The sequence below is a fragment of the Pipra filicauda genome, unplaced genomic scaffold (genome assembly GCF_003945595.2).
Source record: "Pipra filicauda isolate LSUMZ 115617 unplaced genomic scaffold, ASM394559v2 scaffold143_size2779998_pilon, whole genome shotgun sequence".
In the NCBI taxonomy this organism is placed as follows: Eukaryota; Metazoa; Chordata; class Aves; order Passeriformes; family Pipridae; genus Pipra; species Pipra filicauda.
The window spans coordinates 229,971-252,924 of NW_024103918.1; the positions used below are offsets into that span (position 1 = coordinate 229,971).

Sequence of the window (22,954 nt, forward strand, 5' to 3'; positions counted from 1 at the left end):
TGTATTTTTATCTCCCTTTATTCTGTGTGAGTAGAATTGCACTCCAGCAGGCAATTTCAACCTCTTCTGATTTGTGGACTGCTAATGGAGAGGCAGGTCCTGCACAGAGGGACTAAATCTATTGACTTCCATTCTTTTGTGGACTCTGGAAGGTACTCACAGGGGCAACAACCACAGACTGAAATGTACCGCACAGTGGAACTGCTGAGAATCACACAGGTCCCACCTGACTGGCAATAGTCTTTTGACATCTTTTTCTTCTTTCATTTCTTTTTATTTCTCATCAAGGATAATAAAATCAGAGCAAATTACCGGGGTGAGGCTGGTGAACAAAATCAGAAACTTTGAGCTAAAACCTCCTTAGTCCAGTTTCCTAATGGATAGTGCAGAACAAATTACTGAGACAGAACTTTCCATTCTCTCTATCTGTGAGTAGGCTGTCCTCACAGGAGATAAGCAGTAACATCCTTTTTTACAAAAGTAGTGCAAGATCTTTTGTTGCAAGGCAGAGTCACAAAGCTGAGTCTGTGTAGGGACTGCACTAATAACTCTGCCTCCTCTTGGCTTATAGATGCTCCTCTTGGCAAAACTGTGACTCCTCTCTCCATCACTGCAGAAGGCTGTCTTTTGGTATGAGGGGGTTTCAGTGGCAATACTGGCTTGTAGCGAAATGCAGCCTCCTTCCTTTTATACTTCTCTCACTCTCTTTCTCCTGGCTTTATTCCCAGATCTGGTTCACTGCCCAGCCCTGTAAACTGAGTCAGTACAATTGTCAGGGTGAAGGGCTGCAAGGAGAGGAGTGAGATGAGGGAGATGGCAAAGGGAGAAGGCGGCAAGATCTCCTTAAGCTGCCAAACCCTCACTTTTCACCAACCCAGAGTTCAAGACTGGCACATTTAGTACATCCATAATCTCACCCAGCATGTTTGGCTTAAATTGTCTGTAGTTTATTTACACACCTTCTGGTCTCTATCTTGCTGATGATTGAGAGGAATTGCTGCTGAAGAACTGTTTTCTTCTTAAAGACAGGGAGACATGAATCCTCTTTCTTTCACATGCTTTGCTGCAAGATAATGAAATCTTTGAATGAGGAAGGGAACAACATATTAACGTATAATTTAAAGCAGTCATGAAGTCATCCACTGGGGACCTCATCATGTATCTCTTGTTAAATGGGGTCTGGGATGGCTGGCATGTGTGGGAAAAACAGGGCAAGAGTTCTCAAAGGGAAAGTTTAACCAAGGTGATTACATCTCACCAGCCAGTTTTCTGAGCCCTATTCCCAGGAGAGAAGAATGCCTGTTTCAGTGGTGATGCACTCCTACACACCAGTCCTAAAACAGCAGAGGTTAACAACATTCAAAATATCAGCACTGCCCCCTGAGATAAAACACTATCATGATGAAAGGAGCAATTCTCTGGCATCCTTCTGCCTGCAGAATCTGTATAAGCTGGGCTCCACTAAAGGAGCATTACCAATGCAATTATGTGAGTTAAGAGCTGGGTCTTTTGGTGATAAAAGCCCTCATTTAGGTGTAGCTATACACACATAGGCAGGAAGTGTGTGTCTTTAACCTCACTGAGATACAGCAAAAAAACATATCTCTAGCATAGACAAGCCCTTAGGGTCAAAAATACATGAATATAATATCTCCTTTTGTGTGTGGCTTATATCACAGGCCTCCATAGAGTGCCCATCATTGTAATCCTTGAGTAGCAAACAACATTATTTTCCAGCTAGGGAACAGGCTCTGATATTCACAACAGCAGCTGGCATTTCTTTCCAGATCAAAACCTGTGGAAGGAAATTCCTTGCCAGATGGAGTCCCAAGCACCACTAGTAGTGTGCCCAGTAACCTGTTATCCATGACAGACAGCCGGTTCTTGCTAATCCTCTCTACTCAAAAAGAGGGCAGTAGCAATCTTTGCCAGTTGAACCTTATCACTGTGGTGTGAAATGTCACTTGCAGGTCAGTGGCTGTTTGTTCTGACCCCCTCACTACATTTTACTGCAAAAAGTAATTATCTCACTGTTGATCACTTTAGGAGACTGATCTAGTCCCTCAGCTTTAGTGGTCATGTTAGGAAAGGGCTGGTCCTGAATCCCACAAAAGTAAGTAAGAGTATCCAATATGACTGGTTTGATGAAAATAACACTTATTTAGAGGCAAGTAATTTAAAGCACAAAATATTTAATAATTTTGATCTTTTTAACTGTCATCTACAAGTCAGGAGAAAAATCCTTCAGGAGGGCTGGAAAGTCTTGAAGATCTGAAGAAGGAAATTTCTCTAACCACATGTGAAAGAAGGAAGATGTTTGCTTTAGCATCACATTAATTTAAAAAAGATCCAAATTTTTGGTTAATTTTACTTTTTGAAAAATCTTGTTTTCATCAACTGGTATATTAGAGGGAAAATATATTAGAGGGAAAACATCTATTTTGTAAGAAAGTCCTTTTTTTTTTTTTTCCCCCTGTGGCACATTACAAGATCTTCCCTTTTAATGCGTTGAAGGAGTTGGTTTGATGATTCTTTCTGACACCTCAAAGAGCCGAGACTCTGCAAATAGGTAGTGAAAGGATTAAATAAATTACTTGATCACTGTGGAAAATCATAGCCAGGGAATCAGAACACCAGGAGCCTGAGGTTTCCATGGCTATTGTATGAGAAAGACACCTTCATCTTGTAACCCATCTAGGATTGCAGTGCTATTTTTTTGAACAAATGGGATCATGGCCAATGATTTACCAGTCTCAATTCTAGAAGTGTAGAAGTCACTCAGTCGTCTCAAAGCCTCAAACAAAGGCAGACAAAAGCTTTGTAAAAAGTCTCATCTGTCCCTACTTAAAATGGAGACTGCTCAATAGCTAAAGAACTGAGCTCTTAGTTATCAAGGGGTATAGTAAAATCCCAAATAATCTGCAGACTATTAGAGGACCAGTAAAGCCTCTGGCTGGGAAGATATTCAATGTTCAAGGATTTCCAGTATCCTGTTTCCTAGGCGCCATTAAAAACCCACAGTCTTTAATTCCACAGCAACTCGGCTCTCCCTGTGATACCATTATGTGTACATGGCTGGATGCAAAAATTGTGGCAGTTCTCACCTGACAGCATATTGCTACACACTGTAACATGTAAATTAGTCTCTGTGCGTTGACACCAGTCACCCTTCTTCAGTGTCACTTTATTTAAACAACCATGCAGTGTGTATTTGCATGTGTATCCCTACGTAGAAGAAACCACCTCCCCAGTCAGCTCTTCATCCTGCTCACGATCCTTGTGCCCACAGCACAGCGAACAGCCGAGAGCCCTGGTGAAGTAGGGGAGCCTGAGGGATTTCCGGAGAGCTGCCAGGGAAGGATGGGGACTGGGGGTGCTCCCTGGCTCCCTCCCAAGCTTCCCGTCTCACTGGAGGCCGCTTGCTTTCATTTCTGGGTGCCTCTGATTTCCTCGTGGATAAAATATTCCTGCTTGGGAGCTGGGTGCGGCCAGTGCTCAGAGACACACCCAAGCCCGGCCTGTGGTGTGTGCACTTCCACCCCAACGGCTTTGTCTGACACCAAATCGTTCCTCACATTGCCTGACTGTCCTGTCACCTTTGGTAACAGCCGTGTTTGGCAGCCAACCATTTCCTCGCAGACTGGTGAGCTCACGACTGCTTCAAACCGGTGTCAGAGAAGTTTACACGTCCCTTGGAACAGGCTGTTCCTCACCCACACTACAAAGGCCCTATCTGAACTACAAACCACACAAAATCAACCTGCCTGCAACACTGTGGCCACTTCGTTTAGTCCTGTCAAGGATGCAGAAAGGAGCTGGAGCCCAGGCTGATCCATTCAGCTCTGTGAGGCTGGAGGGTGTTGTCCTCCCTCAGCCTGTCTTGTCCCCATGCTACACCCCACCAAGCCAGGGCTCACTCAGCCCAGCAGGATTTCAAGCAACCACTCCAGCAAACTGGGCACTTGTGAATTTTTTTCTGAAACTTTCTCTGTCTTTTTGATGTAGCTGTTGCTTCCTGGACTCCTATCATTTGAGCTGTCTCATGTGGTTGCAGAAAATGGAACTGCATGGACCACTGGTAACATCAGCTCACCATCCAGTAGGCCAGTGACTCAAGGGAAGGGGGAAAGCAGAACCAAAACAGCCAGGCTCTCCTTTCTGCTCTTCCACTCACTGGCTTTCACATAACTGTGAGCAGGCCACTCAGTCTTCCCATGTTCTAGTAAAACAAGGACACATCCCTGGAAAATATATCAAGGCCCTCAAGAGAAGGAATTCTGCAGAGTGAAATGTGGGGGTTACTCCTAAATGCCCATTTCTCAGATTTTGGAAAAGAATTGGCTTTACTAGAGCATCCACCATTTCAGGGCTGTCCTTAACAGCCCTGAAAGTCAAGACCTCTCTCCAGTGCCAGCACAATTCCACAGTCATTCACTTCTCTCTATTCACCCTAGGTTAACAAATCACAATTTCTTAAGTAGTCCTGCTTTTATGGGAAATTTCGGCCTGGTTGGTGTTTTTTGACATAAATGTGGCTCCATCCACTTAACAAAAAGGTTTCATATGTTGGATAATGTATTTCTGGACTTACCCCATGCAAGAAGTCAGTTTATCCAGAACTGCCAAAAGCTTTTCTGCTTGGTTGTCACTGTGTAGGGATCACTGATAGCACATAGTCAAGTGTGAGGTAGAAGTCACGCTATGTTGCATAGCCAGATAAAATTACCTTTCTGTTAACAAACTGTGTAAAATTACCCAGTTTGTCTAACCTTGAATTCCTCCTGGTTTCTGGGGAGATTTTGTCCCAAATTCCTTGAACTATATAATGATTGCTACCGTATTTTATTTTGGTTGTGTGCACATGAAGTAGGGCGGACTTGTAATACACCAGGGACTGTGTAGAGCGGCAGCTGTTACACTTTCAAAGAGCATTACTGAGCTTTTTATAGTTGGCTGCAGTTGACATCATGGCTAAATTGAGTCTCGCTCTAAAATATATTCCACCCAGCCTGTGCAACCTTAAAGCCATGCATTGCTGGGAGAAGAGAGGGTCACAGGAAGCAATGCAATACCGGCATGGAAGTAAAAGCCTGGGGATGTGTTTGCTTCTTTTTCCTGTATCCAGTAGAAATGGTCTTGAAATATTTCTTCAGGAAGAACAGCCACCTCTGGAGAAGACAGGATGAAACCTTTCATCTTGGGATCAGCAATCCAATCTGGCCCAGGTGAGCAGTGACTGACAGCTGGAATGACCTCGCTGTAGGAAGCTCTCTTAGTGCCTCACAGGTGGCTGTCCAGATTGAAAGAGGCCAAGTGCTTTTACACTGCTATCACTGGTGCCACCGTGATGCTGCTGGAACCTGGGTAAAAGCTGCTGCACAGTAAAAATCATTGGTGAGGAACATCACACACTCAAGCCCCTTTCCAGACAGGACCAGCAGCTTCCAGAGCTTTTGGGAGAGATCTCTGCACTGTACTTCACTATTAAGAAAATAACAAAGCTAAGTTTGGGGAAAACTTATCCAGAACTCAAGGGTATTGACGATAATGGTCCCTGAGGATGGCACCTGCTGCAGCACAGATTTCCTGGATGAAATCTCTGCATTGCTTTAAATCCTTGCAGGATGGAAAACTGCTGCCAAGGACCTTCTGCAGTGGCCTGAGGGAGAACAGCTGGGAACAAGTCCCATAAACCTGAAGCTGGGGACTCACCACACTGATTCAGAGCAACTCAAACCTGGCCTGTACTCTGCAATCCCTGTAGCTAACACAAGGGGATTAGGGACTAAGAAAAGTGGGCAAGGGTGGTCCTCCACACTGCAATGCTCTATGAACTCATCTGGGTTACTACAGTGTATAAAAAGCCACACAATTCTCCTGCCTGCTAGAGATATGGGGTGAAATACATGATGTGCTTCTTCCCTGTGCCTGCCTGGCATTTCTGGTCAGCTAGCAATGATCACAGCCCTTAGAGCTGAAGTCACACTGGAGTCACACATACTAATCAAGTATTTTTCCCCAAAGTATCCAAAGTGTTGCCCGGACTCCTTCCAGGCTCCCTTTTCTCTTTCCATCATCACAGCTGTCAGCCAAAACCAGAGGTCATGATACAAGAATAGGAGCAGCCACTGTGACTGCTGTATGTAACTGGTTTTTTTGCCATGGAATATTCAAAGGATACTTCTGGTTCAAAAGGGTGACTGTCCATGGGGTACAGGACACGCAAACTAGGGTACAATAAAATAGGGGAGGCTGAAACACTGCTGAATAAAGGTTTAGTGCAGAGGTTTCACCAGTGTTGATTGGATGAGGTCTAGCGTTCAAAATGTCCAAACCCACTCTGTACTTGTCTGAGCATCTATACTACTGTATTGCTGGATGTATTCCATGTGAATGTGCTGGGTTTCCTGGGGTACCTTTCACAGTTTTACAATCACTGCAACTCCTCTCCGAGTCTGTGACTCAGAATTGTTTGTTTTTTAGCTGTGGTTTCTTCTGAGATCCTAAAAGATCCCATGAGGGAATGTCAGTGTCCTAGTATTTCCTGTCCTACTCTGTCCTGACCTGCTGTGTTGCATCTTGCAGGGACCCACCACCCTAGGAAGAAGTCCTTTTAAAAGGTCAAGCCAGGGATATCTAGCCTACCTTCACCAGGAAAGGCTGCAAAATGCAAGGAGACAGTGCATCACCCGTCTGAGAGCCTTCCCTGGGCGTTGGTGAGATGGCCTGCCAAAAATGTCACAGGTAAGAGTTACTGGTACAGCCCTTTTCACAATCTAACACTTGTTTACTGTCTCAAGGGTGTGATGGCACAATTTCTCCTTAAAACTACGTGGACACAAGCCTCCTCTGTGCTGCAAAATGCATCATCCTCGTAGCCAAGTGAATCGGCACGTACCCAGTGCAGCAGCCAGGAATGATCAGCGCTGCCTTCCCCCTTCCAAAATGTAAAATTAATTTCTGCTTAAGCAGATGACACCAGCAACCATAGAAGTCTCCCAGCCTCACCCCAAGGTTGTTTCTGTCTTCTTTATGCTGTACTCTCCTTCCTATTCCACATCCAATGGTCAATTGAATGGTCAGTTCCCAAATGGCCCGAACTCCACCCAGAAGAAGAAAAAAAAAGCCATTATCTAAACTAAGGCTATTCTGCAAGTGCTCCAAAGAGCACCTCATTACTCCTTTTTTTTTCACAATTCATGATTTCTACATCCCTACATGGAGAAAACCATCAACCCAGACCCACAGAGAGGATTTCACAGGAGTGCCTGTCCTTTTGTCATGAAGAAAAAGTGAATAAGGCTCTCCTATTGTGTGATGTGGTCCATGGTTTCTGCAGCTGCTGAAAACACCAGTCAGAGTTTGAGAACTGACCCTGGGAAGTGTGGAGAGAGAAGTTCACGCAGACCTGGAATGAATGATCTGTCTTCTGCAGCTCTTTGTGCATACACATTTCATATAGTCCTAAGTAAAATTCCCACCTGAAACCAGCTTTAAAAGTTCAGTTAGCCAAAGGAATCTGGTGAAGCTGCACTGCTGCAAGATTAGATAAAGGCCTGGAGAGCAGGAAACGGGCACCAATCTAGCTCTGGAATAGGGATCTTCTAGGAACAACCCTGTGTGTCTCTGCCAGCATGCCATGCACCTTCCCTTCAGCAGTAGAGCCACAGGCAAGTTACAGTGGCATTTGATGTGTACGTTTGGACAGCCCAGACTTGGTTTTTCACTGTAAATGGCAACTTGCTGCTGTGCAAAGCTGAAATGCAAAGATTTGTTTGAGATGAAGGAGGTCAGGTTGGTCGGATGAGGAAAGAGTGCAACACACAGGGGTTTGCTTGCTTGGGCAACTGTGTGGCTCTCTGCATCTCAGTTAGAAATTATCAGTCCCTCAAGCAGGAGCCTGCTCCATGCAGCCAGAGGAAAGATGACCATTTGGCTGAAGAGATGTAAAATCAAGCTCTGTGGGCAGGGCCTTCGGTCTGTCAGGATTTTCAGTGGTAGCAGGTGCCCTGTTTCTCTTGGACTGCTCTATACATGCCAGGAGTCCTGCTGCCTTGCCTGATAAGAAATACAAAGCATGGAGGAAGGACAGTTCGACCAAGAGAACTTAATCAAAGGAAATTCCTTATCTTCTCCCTTCTGCCCTTATCCTAGCAAGATTTGAGAGAAATACAGCCTTTCTGAAATGCTAGAAAACCATGAATGCTGCTATGCTGGCACTGACCAAGACACACAAACTGTGAAACACCAAGGTGATGCTGTGATTGATGTGATATCGAGCCCACTTTTGCAATTTTCAGCCATGAAGACTTTGTCTACAGCCATACTTCAGGCAATGTCAGTGAGCCCAAGCGTGGTGACAAAGGAGGACAGCAGCAGTAGAACTGTAAACAGAAACCTACACTAGGATGCTGCTGCACCCTTTTTTGATCACTCAGCCTTGCAGCAAACTCTCATTTCTCCTTTGTGCATTCTCTTACCTGAAATACCTTAGGATAGCCTCCTACATGTGAAAATATGGCTGCAAAAGAGGAAAAATGTGATCTCAAAGATATGGGGGATGGCTAAGATATCAGTAGAGAGCTGCTGTGATCACTGCCACCTGGAGTCACTCTCCAGTCTTGGATTGCAGTTGTCTCATTTGGAATAATGAATTTATCTGCTCTTTGGCATGTGTCCAGCAGCACGAAGAACCTTCCAGGGGCAGGGAAGAAAAGCTGTCAAGGAGAGAAGTCTTAAATCCCCCAAGTAACATGTGCAAGACAAGCTTGGTCACATGCAAAAGAGAGGGGTAAGAATCAAGGGGACTAAAAGATAGTGGAGAAAGAGATAAAAGTACCAATAAAAGGAAAGAGAGGAAGACCTTTAGATAATGAAGGAGAGGATTAGAATATGGAGGTGACAAGGGTGCGCCCTTGGCAAACAGGGCCAAAGTCAAATAGAAAAATAATCCTACCAGAAATAAAAGCAGAGGAGTTGATCTTGAATAATAGGGGAAGAAAAACAGCTGTCATGTAAAATGGGAATGAGAGAACAAGGCATTTTGAATGTCTAGGGCAGGAGCTGCCTGAGCAGGGCAGCCCAGGGGGTGCTGGGTGGAGGGCAGGGATGTCTCAGAGAGCGTATTTGCAGAGAGGAGTGAGGCAACATGCAGGATGCTATCAGACAGCTTATCTGGGATGGTTGAGGCAGGAGGATGGATAGTGGGGGAGGAAGATGGAGATACTTTTCTATGCAAATATATGGTGCTTCTGTGTGAGTCAGACACCAGAAAATTGTGCTGTGGGCTTACAAAAGTCAAGATAACCCACAGAAATAATGTCTACCAAGTTTGTTGCATGGCATTTTCTTTTTCTTTTCTTCAGTGTGACTTTAAATAGCAAAGAAATGTGAGTCAATTCATGCATAGAAGAGAATTACTTCATCAAATGGCACATTAACCACTGCACTCCCCAGCTATGATCACCTGAAACTGCTGATTTAATGATCAACTACAAATCCCCAGCTCAGGTGGAACTTCCCACCCTCCATTACATATTCAACCTGAAAATCTACCAAACTGTACAGAGGCTTGAAATTCTTTGAAATGAAAGAGCCCAGAAAAAATGCAAGAGCAAACCAAAATGTTTGGTTTTTTTTGCAAATGTCATGATACACAAGAGACTAAGAATCTCTCATCTCCAAAACTAATCAGAAAAGAGGACGGGAAACATTTAGAATGGATGATAAGTCTGAAGCCAGAGCACTGACCTTGGCACATGCCTGAGAAGCAGCAGGGAAGCACAGAGAAGCCAGCTGAAGAAATCTCCAGTCAGTATCACTCAAAGAGGGAAGATTTGTGGGGTTTAATAGCACAAGGGCAGCCAAGGGCAGAGAAAGACAGTGAATCCGTGTTCATATTGAAACAGGCATCTGACCCTACTGGGAAAGTTCAGATGTTTTGCTTTCTGGTTTTGAAACATTGGAGCAAAATTTGCTTCACATTTGGATCCTTTTCTCAATAACCATGAGACACAAGCTTTGACAAAGAAAAAAAAAAAGTAAAATTCTCATAAACCCCCATTAATTTCAGCAGCTCAGGCACTCAGATACCAAACATTGCAGGACAGAAACAGAGAATCTTGTGACTGTCATTTGCTAAGTTGGAGTAGAAGGAAGAGCTCACCACATGCAGGGGATGATGATAAGGGTTTAGGAGTCTGCCAAAAAAGGTACAAAACAGTATCTTAACACTGCTTGCTGAGGCCAAGGAGCCTGAAAAGGGAAGAGAGGGGACTTTTTGGAGAATTTTTGGTGTTAAAAGAGGATGTGGCCTTTCTGCTATCAATCACCCAGCCTTCCCCTGCCTGCCCTGCCCTGTGTGAGTATTCTGGATGCACTCTGGAAGGCTGCCTCTCCTAAGCAGGTGTTGTACAAAAGGGAGGTAAACAGGGTCCTGTCTTTTTCCTTAGATTTTATGTTCTTCTTTCTTCTTTCATTCATCTGCAGAGATAGAGTTTTTTCCTTTGCTTGCACAGTGAATTAATGGCAGATTACTGAGAGTTCAGATAACTCAGTTATCTTATACGGACAACCACCTGCTGCATCAAGTTCTCATAAAATTCTTCATTAAGGAAAATATCTCTAAGAGTGGGGTATGACCTTGTTCAGAGCATGCAATAGCAATATGATAAACTATTAAATAGAGGCTTCAAGTTCCCTCACAGTACCACATGCTACAAAATCAGAGAGAGCACAAAGACAATAGCAACAAGGATTTGTTTAAGCCTAGGGCTTGCTGCTACAGCAAGCTGTGGGATTGCCCACTCACTGCAGAAGCATCAGTGAGAGTCAGGTACACACATCCTGCCATTCTCAGGGTATCTCAAAACCCAAAGGTAGGTTGAGTTTTAAATGTGTCTAAATTCAACAGTAAATATCTCCTGCTCTTTCAGCCAGTCTCTCCTATATCCAGGTAGCTTCTTCCCTATTGCCCTTACCCCCATCCCACTCCCACCATTTGCTCTTATCTCCCTCCCACTCCCAAATCCTTGATTTTCCTCTCCCTCCTAAGGTAGGGAGCCAGGTGCCAGCCATCAGACATACTCTGCTCTTGCCCTGTTGCTGTGTCTTCTCTGAACCTGGGCATCTTGCCCCAAGTCTGTTCCTGTTGGGATTTAGCAAATGCAGCCCCTTGATCTTTTCATATGCATTTGCCAGGTTCTTACGCCTCCCCCACCGGCGCTTTCTTCAAGGCTCTCTGTGTGTCTGAAGCTCTTATCAACTCCTTGGAGCAGAATACACGAACAGCACCACCAGGTCTTGAAGTCTTGTCTCACACCTCTCAGGAAATGGCTTAACCCACCAAGTCACATCCCCCTCCTAAGCACAGGGCTAAAGTCACAATATACTATTAGCTTCTTGTTGCCAAAACCAAAGAGAGACAGCAGTTTAATTTTCAAAGCAAAACAGATCATGCATATATAGAGGGAACCAGGTCTGAGCCAAGCACAGTCATCTTTCAGAGTGGGCACAACCACTTATCACATTGCATTTATTTTAACCCCATGGAAGATCAGTGCACAGAGCTGCTGGGCAAGCCTGGCCCTTTACTCTGGGATCTGAAATAACTGGTGGCACTGCACTGGGCTGGGCTGCATGAGCAGCAGCCTGTGCTGGGGACTGATGTCACCAGGCTCTGACATCCTTCTGGTTCTCCAGTGCAAGGGGCTCCCTCCCGTATTTCTTACCCGTTGGTACAAAAGCCCTGAAAGGGGTTCAGCCCAGTCCCTTGGTCACAGGTAACATTCAGGACACCATGGCTGCACTACCACAGGTCACGCTGTCAGACAGAAAATAGGGACAGCACTGCTCTCCCTTTCACTCCTCAGCCACATCCAAGCACCCACTGCCAACTGGGACAGTCTGGGGACGCCTGGAGTGTGGCCAAGTCACACTTCTGGCCTTGAAGTAAGATGCTGGCTGTATCCACCTCATTGTCTCCCAGGTGGAGGCGAATACACTTCCTGGGCTGACCAGAAGGGCAAAACTCCTCTTCTCTGTAGAGGGCTCTGGCAAGGAAGGGCTCTCAGGAGCACAGCTGAACATCCACAATGGACAGGCAGCTCAGGTCTCTCAAGAATACATCTCAAGCCATCTGCAAACCATGTCAGAGCAAGGACTATAAACAACCCACCTGCTCAAGCTCTTCCTTATTACAGCTACGAGGGATAGAACAATGAGAACTGTAAATTAAAAACATGACATCACTGTGAGATCTCAGAACTCTACCTAAAAGCCTCAGTATATAGATCTTGGTGTCTGTACATTGGGAAGACCTGATAAACCTCTAAAAGCATTTGGAGGCTGTAAAGAGCTTTGTCAGAATGACTAGAAGCCATCAAAGGGAAATTAAGTATTCATCCAAAGATTTCCTCTTAGGCATAATGAAAAAAACTCAAAACCTTAGTCTAACACGCAATAACAATTTCTACTATCAGGACCCTGCTAAAGAAGCTGGAAATTATGTGGCATTTTCATGCCAGCAGAAGCTCTGAGGCAAATGCAGTTATATGCACAACCATACAAATGTCTCTGGTCTACAATTAATTTTATTTGTCAGATAATTATCCAGGGATTGCTTCTTCAATATAGCTTAAACTTAAGCTACGTCTTAACAGCAAAAGTGTGGTTTTGTTCTTTCTTAAACTTTTTCTAAGTTAATGAAATCAGGTTTGTGTGACCACTGTTCCTTTTATTTTGGTCAGTCTCCTAATATAGGGAGAGGAACTTTTTACAAGGGCATGTAGTGACAGGACAAGGGGGATGGCTCTAAGTGGAAAGAGGGCAGATTTAGACTGGATATTAGGAAGAAATTCTTTACTGTAAAGGTGGTGAGACACTGGCAGAGGTTGCCCAGAGAAGTTGTGGATGTCCCATCCCTGGAAGTGTTCCAGGCCAGGCTCGATGGAGCTCTGAGCAACTTGGTCTAGTGGAAGGTGTCTCTGTCCATGGCAGGGGGGTTGGAACTAGATGATCTTTAAGGTTCCTTCCAACACAAACCGTTCTGTGATTCTGTGATAAGATTTGAGCCTGTTGGCCTGTTTCTCTGTAGATGTAGAAATTGAGATCCCTGAGATACCAAGTCTTTGCAAGTTTAGTCAGGTTGACAAGATACTGCTAACTTTGCACTACTGAAAACTTCCATCTCAGGTTTAGAGATCAGAGGATTAATGGTAAAGACAGCCACCAAAAAAAAAAAACAACAACCAAAAAACAGTAAGTCTTGCTGGGATGACAAAATACCATGCAAGAGCTGTGTCCCTGAAGAGTCCTAGAAGGACCAAGGTGATGAGAGAAGCCAGAAGAGTTTGAACACATCAAAGGCTGCACTAGCAATTACAAACCACTGCATGATAAAACCCATCATGTCCCATCCCCTCCAGGACTGAGCAGCAGAACTGCTCATGTGTGTTAGTTATCTAAACGGGTGTGTTTGTTTTGTCAGCAAAGTCACAACTGGATGTCACACTACTGCATACTCTTGCCATACATTCTGGGATGCTTCCCAAGCTCCAGTTCCTCAAGTCATGTAAGGCAGGATCATAGCAACACAGGGCAGTTTGCTCTTCCCTCAGAGATAGCTCTCTCAGTTTTAGCCATCCTAATTTCAAAAAGCAAGCCACTCCTGGACTTATATCATACCTTCTGCATCTGAGGGGAAGAAGTAAAATCCCCCTTTGTATCTAGACAGGACAAAAGTAAAAGCAAGTATGCAGAATAGGAAACAAGGAAGTTCTGAATGTCTTCCTAAATGCTTCCAGCCCTTGCCTAGGTATAACTCCATGCAGATATTGGCACCTACAAGACGTTGGAAACTTCCTTGTCAGACTACCAGGGGCACAGCAGGATGCAAAACTACTTGTTAGGGAAAAGAAACTCCACTGAATCCAGACACAGCACATTTTCCTTGCTGCAGGAGGCACACTACACTACTCCACAGGCATGGCTTTTAGGACATCAGTGGGATGACACTGTAGGAGCTGTGAAGTGTGCCAATGTTGGGAGGGAGAGAACTGGCAGAAAGAAGCAAGCAGATGTCTTTCTGCCATTCTGCTTGTCTAGAAGAAGGCAAAAACCTCCTACTCTGATCTCCACCTAACAGCACACTCCTTTACAATCAGAGCACCCTTGCCTTTATTCAATCTGAGATCCCTTTTAAACCAAGCCAATACAGAAGGGTGGCCACCAGGATCCCATGGAGGAAATTAGTGTGAGCAAAAGGAAAGAGAAAATACGATTCCTGGGCTATGGACCCAGAATTGCTCTGCTTTGCATCCAGCACATACCACTGGTAAGCAAATAAGGACTCATCACCAAGATATATCATCATGCTGGTATTAGCCCAGAAAGAGAAACTGAGGCAGGCCAGAAGTAAACAGAGGTCAGCACCAAAGGTGTGCAGCCAAGCAGTGCAGCCCGACCTGCTCACAGCAGCCTTAGCCCTCTCAGGTACATCCGCTAGAAAATGCAATTCTCTGCAATTCTCTGCAATTCTCTGCAATTCTCTCATTCTCAGAGCCTGAGCATGAACCCCACGCCCTGGAGCCTGTGTGTGTAAACCTGGGCTGCACGAAAGGCACTGACTGCTTTGCCCACAATTCGGTGACACAGGCTTCCTATTCCACACCGCAGAGCCAGCGGTTACCCTGCACTCACGTACAACATACATTGCAACAACATTTACTGCGTAAAAGTTACCTTTCTTCTGCTGTAACAAAGTAGACTTGTTTTTAATAGTCTATAAATGTTACATCTCTATCTCCTAATGAAAGCTTTCAGGCCTGGGAAACCTCACCATTTATTTCCTCATCAGGGGAAGCACGTCAGCTGCTGTCGCAAGACAGCCATTGGAACAACTCTGAAACCATAAAGGGAACCAGCAAGGGAACTGAGAAGGCTTTTTGCCTGAAGGATGTCACAGCAGTCAGAGATCAAAGAGTCAGCCCATTTCCAGATTTATGAGTTGGGAACAGGTCTGTTAGCTCTTTCCTCAGTATGTATTCAGTATACATTGATAGTCATCTTAATGGGAAGTCTGACACTGAAAACCACTACACTCCTGGATAGTCTGTCTCAGTTTTGTTCTCTTCTAGCTCAGCATTAGATCCATGTAGTGGTAGTCCTAGAAGCACCCCAGATGGGATCCCCTCATCTCCCTCTTGCTCCATCTGGCAGTGTGCTCTCGCTTGCACAGCTGTCCCAGGGGCTGCTGGTAACCCACAGGTGGGATCCCAGTTCTGGATTAAAAAAACCCCCCCAACTGCTGTTACTGTACAGTTAATTTAACTTGGATTAATTCCTTGATTGCACTGTGTGGAGTGACACATAGCTTAGACACATGCTCAGCTAAAGGGAAGACATCAGGATGGGGGTAAACAGTGGGGTGCCTGTGGTGCCAGCAGCTCCTTAAGCCCGGGCTGTTCCTGAAAGAAAAACATATGCATGTGTCTGAAAAAACACATTTCCTCAAAAACCTGTTTTCTTTCTGGCAAACTTAATCAACCTTAACCAAATCCTTGAAACTAAAGTCAATGTTCCTATAAGGGCAAAGCAAGATTAAATCTTTCAGAAACCTAAAGGATGTCACATCTCTATTCTTCATTACTCAGAAAAGAAACTTCTGCTATGTTTTTAAGCAAATATAATTAGATGTAAAATCGGATAAAATATTCATCATGCAAATGCATTACGAAGTAATTTCCCTTTTGGTGCCACCTATGGCATCTTCTAAATCTGCACAGAGTCTGCAGAGGAATTTAACCCTTCTGTAATAAAAATGTAAAATAATGCTGTCTTTGCTTTCTGGATCACCACTCACCGTGTCCTTTCTCACCACTATGTCCTCTCATTACTCCGCTAATTGAGAACACTGTAAAAATCTCATGTTTCTGACTTCTGTCAGAAGTTCTGACTACAGGCCATGATTTTGGGAATAACCCAGAAACTTCTGTAATGAAAGCACCTGGATTGCTACATGTGCAAAAGCACAAATGTATTAGAGCTTTAGGAATAAAAGTTCCAAAAATGGCTTTTAACAATCAAACCACAATTTTCCTTACAAAGTCACTTTTTTTAGGAGACAGTCGTGTAGAGCAAAATGAGGGCAAACCGTTTTTTAAGTGCCTTGGTGTTGGTCAGAGTGTGTGGGCTGGGAAACAGTCACGGCAGAACTGTGCGATGAGCAGGAGTACACAGGCATTAGCAAGTGGGTGGGAAAGGCGATGACACCCGCGGCTGCCTCTGCCTCGTCTGGCTCTGGCTCTCCAGGTGCATTTAACTTGCATCTTAAAAAGAAAGAGATGTTTTTGCAGCAGCAGGCACAGCAGGAGGCCATACACCGGCGCACAGCTGGCAGCAAAGCACTGCAAGCAGAGCAGCCGCAGCCACGGGAAGAGATAACTTCTGTTTGCTTTACGTCTCACACCATGCAAGGTTCATCACTCGCCAAAGCAGACAGCTGCTGGAGGACATCTACCTCCATACCAGTAGATGGAGGGAGGGAACTCCATAACCCTGTCAGCCCAGATGTTTTATCAGAAATAACCCAGCTGGGGGACAGTCCTATGCGGGGTGCCAGCCTCCCAACACCAAGTTCTTTTTCCCACAAAGGACAGATACAAAGCTCCCTCTCCCCTCTCCCTTCTGCTGTCCATATTCCGCGCAGGGAGCCGAGGGCTGCCGGCCATCACCCACCCCGTCGGGCAGGCCTAGGGCTGCGGTGCCCGGCCACCGCCGAGTCCTCTGGGCTGAGCGAGGCAGAGGCCGCCCCAGCCGGGCACCTCCCGGCCCCCAGCCCGGCGGGGCCCCAGCGCTCACCTTCCCCGCGGGGCAGTGCCGCCCCCTCGAACCCCCGCCCCCGCCGAGCCCCCTTCCCCGGCTATAAAGGGCGGGGCACGGTCTGGACCCCCGCTCGCCGCTGCCATGGCCGCGCTGCGCTTCGGGGGGTCCCCGGCGGAGCCGCCCGCCTTCCCCGCGGGCAGGTGGGCGGGGGGCGGTGGGCCCGGCCCGGCCTCGCCCGCCCTCAGGGCGCTTCCCTCGGCCGAGCCGTCGGAGGGGGCGCCGGCGGCCTCGCAGCGTCGGAAGCGGACGAGCTTCACGGCGGCGCAGCTGGAGACGCTGGAGCTGGTTTTCCAGGACACCATGTACCCGGACATCTATCTGCGGGAGAAGCTGGCGGACGCCACCCAGATCCCCGAGTCCCGCATCCAGGTGAGGGGCGTCGGGCGCGCCGCACCCGCGGCGCCGGGGCCGCCCCGCCGCCCTCACCGCCGCCCTCTCTCCCCAGGTGTGGTTCCAGAACCGCCGCGCCAAGTCCCGCCGCCAGCGGGGCCCGCCCCGCCCCGGCCCCGCCGCGCCGCCGCCCTGCCCGCGGCCGCCCCACTTCGCCGCCCTGCGCGCCCCGGAGCGGCCCCGCCGCGCCCTCCCCGGGGCGGCCCGGGCGGAGGACGGCTCGGCCCCCTACGAGTGGCCGCCGGCCGCCGCCTTCCCTCCCTGCCCCGGCTTCGAGGGCTTCCCGCCCGGCCAGCCCGGCCGGGCCGAACCCGCCCCGTTCGCGGGGAGCGCCGCCGGCCCCTTCGCGCCGGCCCGCGCCTTCTGCGGGCAGTACTCGCCCGTGTCGGACGCCGAGGACACCAGCGGCTACTCGGAGTCGGGCTCGGAGTGGGAGGAGAACGCGCTCAGCGCCTTCCGCGCCCTCTGAGCGCCGCCCCGGCGGGACGCGGCCCGGCCTGGGCAGAGGGTTAAACCCGCAGCCCAACCCGCCAAACCCCGTCCCGGGGTGCGCTGCTCGGGCGGGGAGCAGCCACACAGCGCGCTACCTCACCCCAGCTGCTCTGCCACTGTTGCACTTTATCCGGTAGTAACTGATTTTACCTATTTATTTAAGAAAGATACGGGTCGGCTCCATCAGCTGAGGACATCTTTTTACCCTGTACTTAAAGCTTTCTGATAGCGTGTTTTGTATTTCTATTTAACCTTCTTTAGCCAAAAAGCTAACCAAATCCACTGTGTTTTGGGGGTGGGGACTGGTCTTAGAAAAGAGTGGGATGGTCTGTCGGGGTTTTTTGAAAAAAATAAAGGTTTACATTTTTGCTCTGCTTGTGTGTGTTTTAGCAGGGTGTATTACCTTGGCTGACATGAGGTAGGAAAGTGATAGATATCCCAGCTACAAGTTCTCTTCTCGGGTCCTGGAGAGCCACAGCTGCGGTTCAGCTGCCAATGAGAGACCTAAGGGGCCTGAAGGATAGGTTAGAGAAACGGCCTTAAACCTTCTCTGTCAGTATTTGTCTCAAATCTGCTCTAAATGAACACCCCCATCCCTGAACTAAAATGCAAATTTATGGACTAAGTAGTATGAAACTCCAAATCTCAAGTGCTCAGACAAAAGCATCCAGTCTGCCACTTCAGCCAATGTCAGTGTTAAAATACAGAAAAGTAGAACTATTTTGTGGACACTGTAAAGGTGTTTCAGCTCTGAATTCTAGTGACTCCACAGAAGCTGTTCAATGATGAGTTGTGGGCTGAATGGCTCTGCACTGAGAATGCCAAAATCAGTAGTAACAGAAGCCTCTCCTGTAATTCAGTTTATTGAGGAAGGATAAATTACTGCATATGTATTCTGAGGATAAGGCCAACCTACAAAGTGGTACATCAGAGCCTACCAAAGCGAGCTGTAAGACTACAGTTAGGGGAGAGCACCTGAATGACATGAGGGTCAGAAGCACAGGAAACATTACCCATGTACTGGTGGCAGAAATATCCTATGTCAGGAATCACGCTCCTGCTAGAATAAGGCTACCACTGCACAAAATTCCTCAGTGCCACCCCATAACATACCTGTGCTTGTGAGATCTGGGACAGCTGAACCCTGGCTGGACTGCAAGCTTGTAAGTGAAGTGGCATAGCAGGACTGCTGATTAATATTCTCCCTCCAAAAAACACGGCTGCCCTTGAAAAAACATGAAGCAAAAACCATCTAACCTCAGGACAGCACCTGTCTCCCAAATGGACTTGGGTGCAAAAGGAGCTGCTATGTTGAGGGTCAGGAAGACCCCTGAAGAGAAGCACTCACAAAAAATGAAACCATCATTTCTTGGAGGCTCACGGTAAATTCAAGTTTACTGATTTTAAGAAACGAAAGTAACTTGTTCTGCTCCTGCAGACTTCAGTTATAGTAGCTGCAGTGAGTTCTTGAGACTCCTGCTATGCTTAGGGCACATTCAGCAAAAACAGTCATATTTGTTACTGTCACCAAAATTCAACATTATCTCTAACCCAACATATTGGTACCCAAGGAGAAATGCAGCCTCTCAAAGAAAAGATGTGTATATTCACATTGACAGCAGGAATAGACAAATGACAGGTGAAAGTACACAGATATGCGTGTTACAAATGGTGTATCTTCCTATTACCCTGCAATAATTAAAGAAAGGATAGTGGGTTTTATGAGCACCAGAAGACAAGGACAGGGGTGCAAGGGGATGGTTCCTTTTTCCCGAGTTAGCTGTAGATCATATTAGTTCCTGTCTACTAAACCTATGTACCTTAAGTTAGGTTGTGGCACCTTTCTCTGTTTAAATGAAAAGGGTGGTGGGAAAGGACACATTTCTGTCTTCTTTACCAAACAGATGGTAACATCACAAAATAATGGGTAACATAATTACAGAAGCAATTGCAGGGACCACCATAATGTTCTATTGCATTATGAGAGGTAAATTTCCATGGGTAATTCAGCTAAATTACTGTTTAGCATTATTTTGTAATACTTCTTGTAAAGTTTCTAAGTACCTTTTAAAACAGCTACTCACCTCGCCCTCATAACATTTCTTTTTTCAGCAATTAACTTCTCTTAAAAAAATGACCTGAGACCATCTGCAAAAAAGTTTGCATTTTTGTGAAATATATCAACTCTCATAGCTCAATTTATTCAGTTACAAATTTCATTGAGAATAAAAGATTTATGCATTTCTCTCAATTAACAGAACAAGTTTAGCTAAATATAAACTCTGCACTAAAGTTTTGCAGTGGCACAATACCAACACAGAATACAGAAGCATCTTTAAACTATACAAAATTTTTAAATTGAAAATAATCCTGTTTACATATTCTTTATACATTAACATATAAAAGACCTTATTTAATGAGGCATCTAAAAGAATCAAAAACATCTCTACAGCTATCTCTGAAAATTCAAATCTGGAAACAATTCATTACACAGAAGCTTTACAAGACTATTTAAACAAACCAATACACACTTTTTACAAGATTAACATTCCAAAAGGTTAATTCCAATTCCTAGGCAGGTTCTCACTTTTTATTTTTGTAGTTTACCTCACTGGGTATATTTCATTATAAAAATTTTCATATTTATATACGTTGGGTACTGTTGAATAACCAGTAATCTAATTTAAAAGTTGTGCAAAACAAACAAAAATTTGGAAAAACAATATGTTTAACCAGTCATTTATATAAAATACCAACCACGGCACTTCTTTTGCCCTGTGTGGAGGGAAAAAGCCATAACCAATTTCTTTCTGGAAAGTTACCAGTTACATTTTTATATTCCTTCATTAGACTCCTTCTATAAGTTACGATAAATTAAGAGCTCCAACAAGACACTGACTGATTGACAGACCTGCCCAACATCCTCATGTTTACAGCTTATGTTTGCTGCCTGTATCCTGCTGCTGCTTTCTTAGATCAGGGATGGTGCTGGCAGTTCTCAAGACTTACACAGAAGTGTAGCTTTACACAACAAAGACCTGCCATGTGGCTACTAAACTGAACCATTTCCTCTTCGTCACTTCTAACATACCAGGAGACCCAACAGCAAGAGGTGCACAGAATTAATCTGAACTTTCAAAAACTAAGTTCAAATTATATGAAAGTATGTTTTCAAGTTTACTATAATAAATGCAATTACTAAGAGATTACCAGTTAGCAAAACTACTGCATGTGAATAACAAATGGAGAAATCTAATGTAACGCTGGCCAGTAATGCTGGTTTTCTTAAGAAGCGGATATAATAGATTCAAAAGGGTCCTTTCTGAGAGGTTTTCTTTTCCCTTATCTTCTGGCAGTTAGGATATTTGGTGAAGCCTATAGAAAGGAAGGTTTTCCAGAACTACTTGCTGTACACTTGAGAGGAAGTTTTCAGTCTCTGTTGGTGTTATTAGCTGCAAAAGCATGTAAATTTCCCATCTGGCTCAGACCACTCTGAATATGTGCAACATGGATCTCAACGTTGTTCTGAAAGCAACTATGGGAAGAAAAGAAGAAGGAAATAAATAAAAGTGTTTAACCCCATATTTAAGAGTTGTGTCTGAATATTTTTACAGTGAAAATCAAGATGTGAACACAGCCAGTATAAAAATTCAGATGAATTGGAGAGCGGTAGAAACAAATGCAACCTGACAGAGAAATACGTGAAAACAGCATTTGCACAAACCGCTGCATGAAATCAAGAGTTACTGACTTGGGTACTTTAAATAAGGCTTTAACATGACCAGAGTTAGTGAAATCAAAATATTATGAAGACATGCTAAAATGCCCAAAATAAGTACAATGAAATGGAAACATCACATTCTTCGCTGGGTACACCAACCTTTAGTCGAATCCATTCTAATGTGTAATTTGCAGTGTTGATCGTAGAGAAGTTTCACTAATGCTTGGGGTTTTTGTTTTTACTAATGAAAGATGCTATAAAATAGCATTTCTCAATAATTGTTTTGAAATAAAAGGCTATCCTACTATCTTTGGGAAAAAAAATTCAAAATTTAAAGACTCGTGCAGCCTCCTGTTTAAATGCAGCAATACAAGTAATAAGAGTATAAGAAAAGGTACTTAGCACTTAGGTATATTTTCTAAATGATGTAATTTAGCAGCACTTAGGTATATTTTCTAAATGATGTAATTTAGCAGCATCTTAATTATTTAAAAAATGCCGGTCACAAATTGCTGGAGGCTGCAGTGTACTCCAGACAAGTATCACCACATTCTAGCTATTTTTATAATGCCTCCTCTGGCACCTGCTTGTGACAACTGTTGAAAAATGGCCCATCTAGTCTTGATCTGGCACAATATTGCTGTTCTTCTGTTTCTTGGCTTAAAATCTTGCTAATGGAAGCTGGTCTCATGTGCCAGCTTTTGGTATTTACGGACAAGAGGTTGAGTATGCTAAAAGAACACTGAAGTTGTACTGTTCTGTAGTTTAAAGAACTTGTAAGTGGGATTTCAAAATCTGAAAATGTTCTAAAATGACTAAAGAACAAGAAAGTCTAGTGTTGCTGCACCAATTCAGCGCTTTTTTTTTTTTTAACAGGTTACTTCACTGATAGGTTCAAACAGAAAACTGCTCCTTTCACATATGCTGTAAGAAGCCCCTTTTTAGATGGTACCCTTCCTGTTAAGCAGAAGTTACCAGATTACACCTCTGAATTTTAATCAAATGTACATCTCTAAAATACAGTAAGAACTGCCTGCTGGCACAAAATGGGTAATTAAGAAATATTCGAAAAGTAATACCTGATATTTGAGGAGTCTATTGAATTCTTAATGTCATTTAATGAATCTGTTAGTGATTTAAATTCAAAGGAATTCAGATCACCTCCTTCTGCTAGACACTGTAGGAGAAGAAAACAAAAATGTTCTCACAGTTCAGCACAAAGAAACTGGCAGAGCTTTAATACTATGTATTTTATGGGAGATGCTATTTTTTGCAAACACCGTACCTTGATTTGCAGTAATATTGCTGTAAGCCTAGAGATAAGATCAGTCAAATTTTCACTCTCAACACAAAGTTGTCCTGTCGATGAGGTATTTGCTTGCCTGACGACCTCCTGAGCTTCCTCTTCACACCTACGCCTCAGATCCGTGGGTTGGTCAGCAGGCTGGAGGCCCTGGTCAGGAGCAAGCT

The 22,954-nt window shown here is 45.0% G+C and overlaps 2 protein-coding genes and 1 long non-coding RNA gene across 4 annotated transcripts in view; 1 reads left to right on the top strand and 2 right to left on the bottom strand.

Moving 5' to 3' along the window:
- LOC113983624 lies at positions 1–17,307 on the bottom strand. The gene is made up of 3 exons (XR_003539153.2): positions 16,151–17,307; positions 960–1,063; positions 1–755 (listed from the first exon to the last, which is right to left on the bottom strand). It is a non-coding gene; the product is annotated as an uncharacterized LOC113983624 (long non-coding RNA).
- MIXL1 (Mix paired-like homeobox) lies at positions 16,849–18,137 on the top strand. Its single transcript, XM_027713011.2, has 2 exons — positions 16,849–17,250; positions 17,327–18,137. The coding sequence occupies exons 1-2, from the start codon at positions 16,963–16,965 to the stop codon at positions 17,738–17,740; spliced, it is 702 nt and encodes a 233-aa protein (XP_027568812.2). The 5' UTR covers positions 16,849–16,962; the 3' UTR covers positions 17,741–18,137.
- A 1,788-nt stretch (positions 18,138–19,925) lies between these two features.
- The window catches only part of LIN9 (lin-9 DREAM MuvB core complex component), a 40,276-nt gene continuing 37,247 nt past the window's right edge, over positions 19,926–22,954 (bottom strand). For both annotated transcript variants that reach the window (XM_027712933.1, XM_039378679.1), the window contains 3 exons: positions 22,770–22,952; positions 22,564–22,661; positions 19,926–21,298 (listed from right to left, as the gene is read on the bottom strand). In XM_027712933.1, the coding sequence (XP_027568734.1) occupies positions 21,193–21,298; positions 22,564–22,661; positions 22,770–22,952 (387 nt within the window). In that variant the 3' untranslated portion in view covers positions 19,926–21,192. The remainder of the gene's footprint in view (positions 21,299–22,563; positions 22,662–22,769; positions 22,953–22,954) is intronic.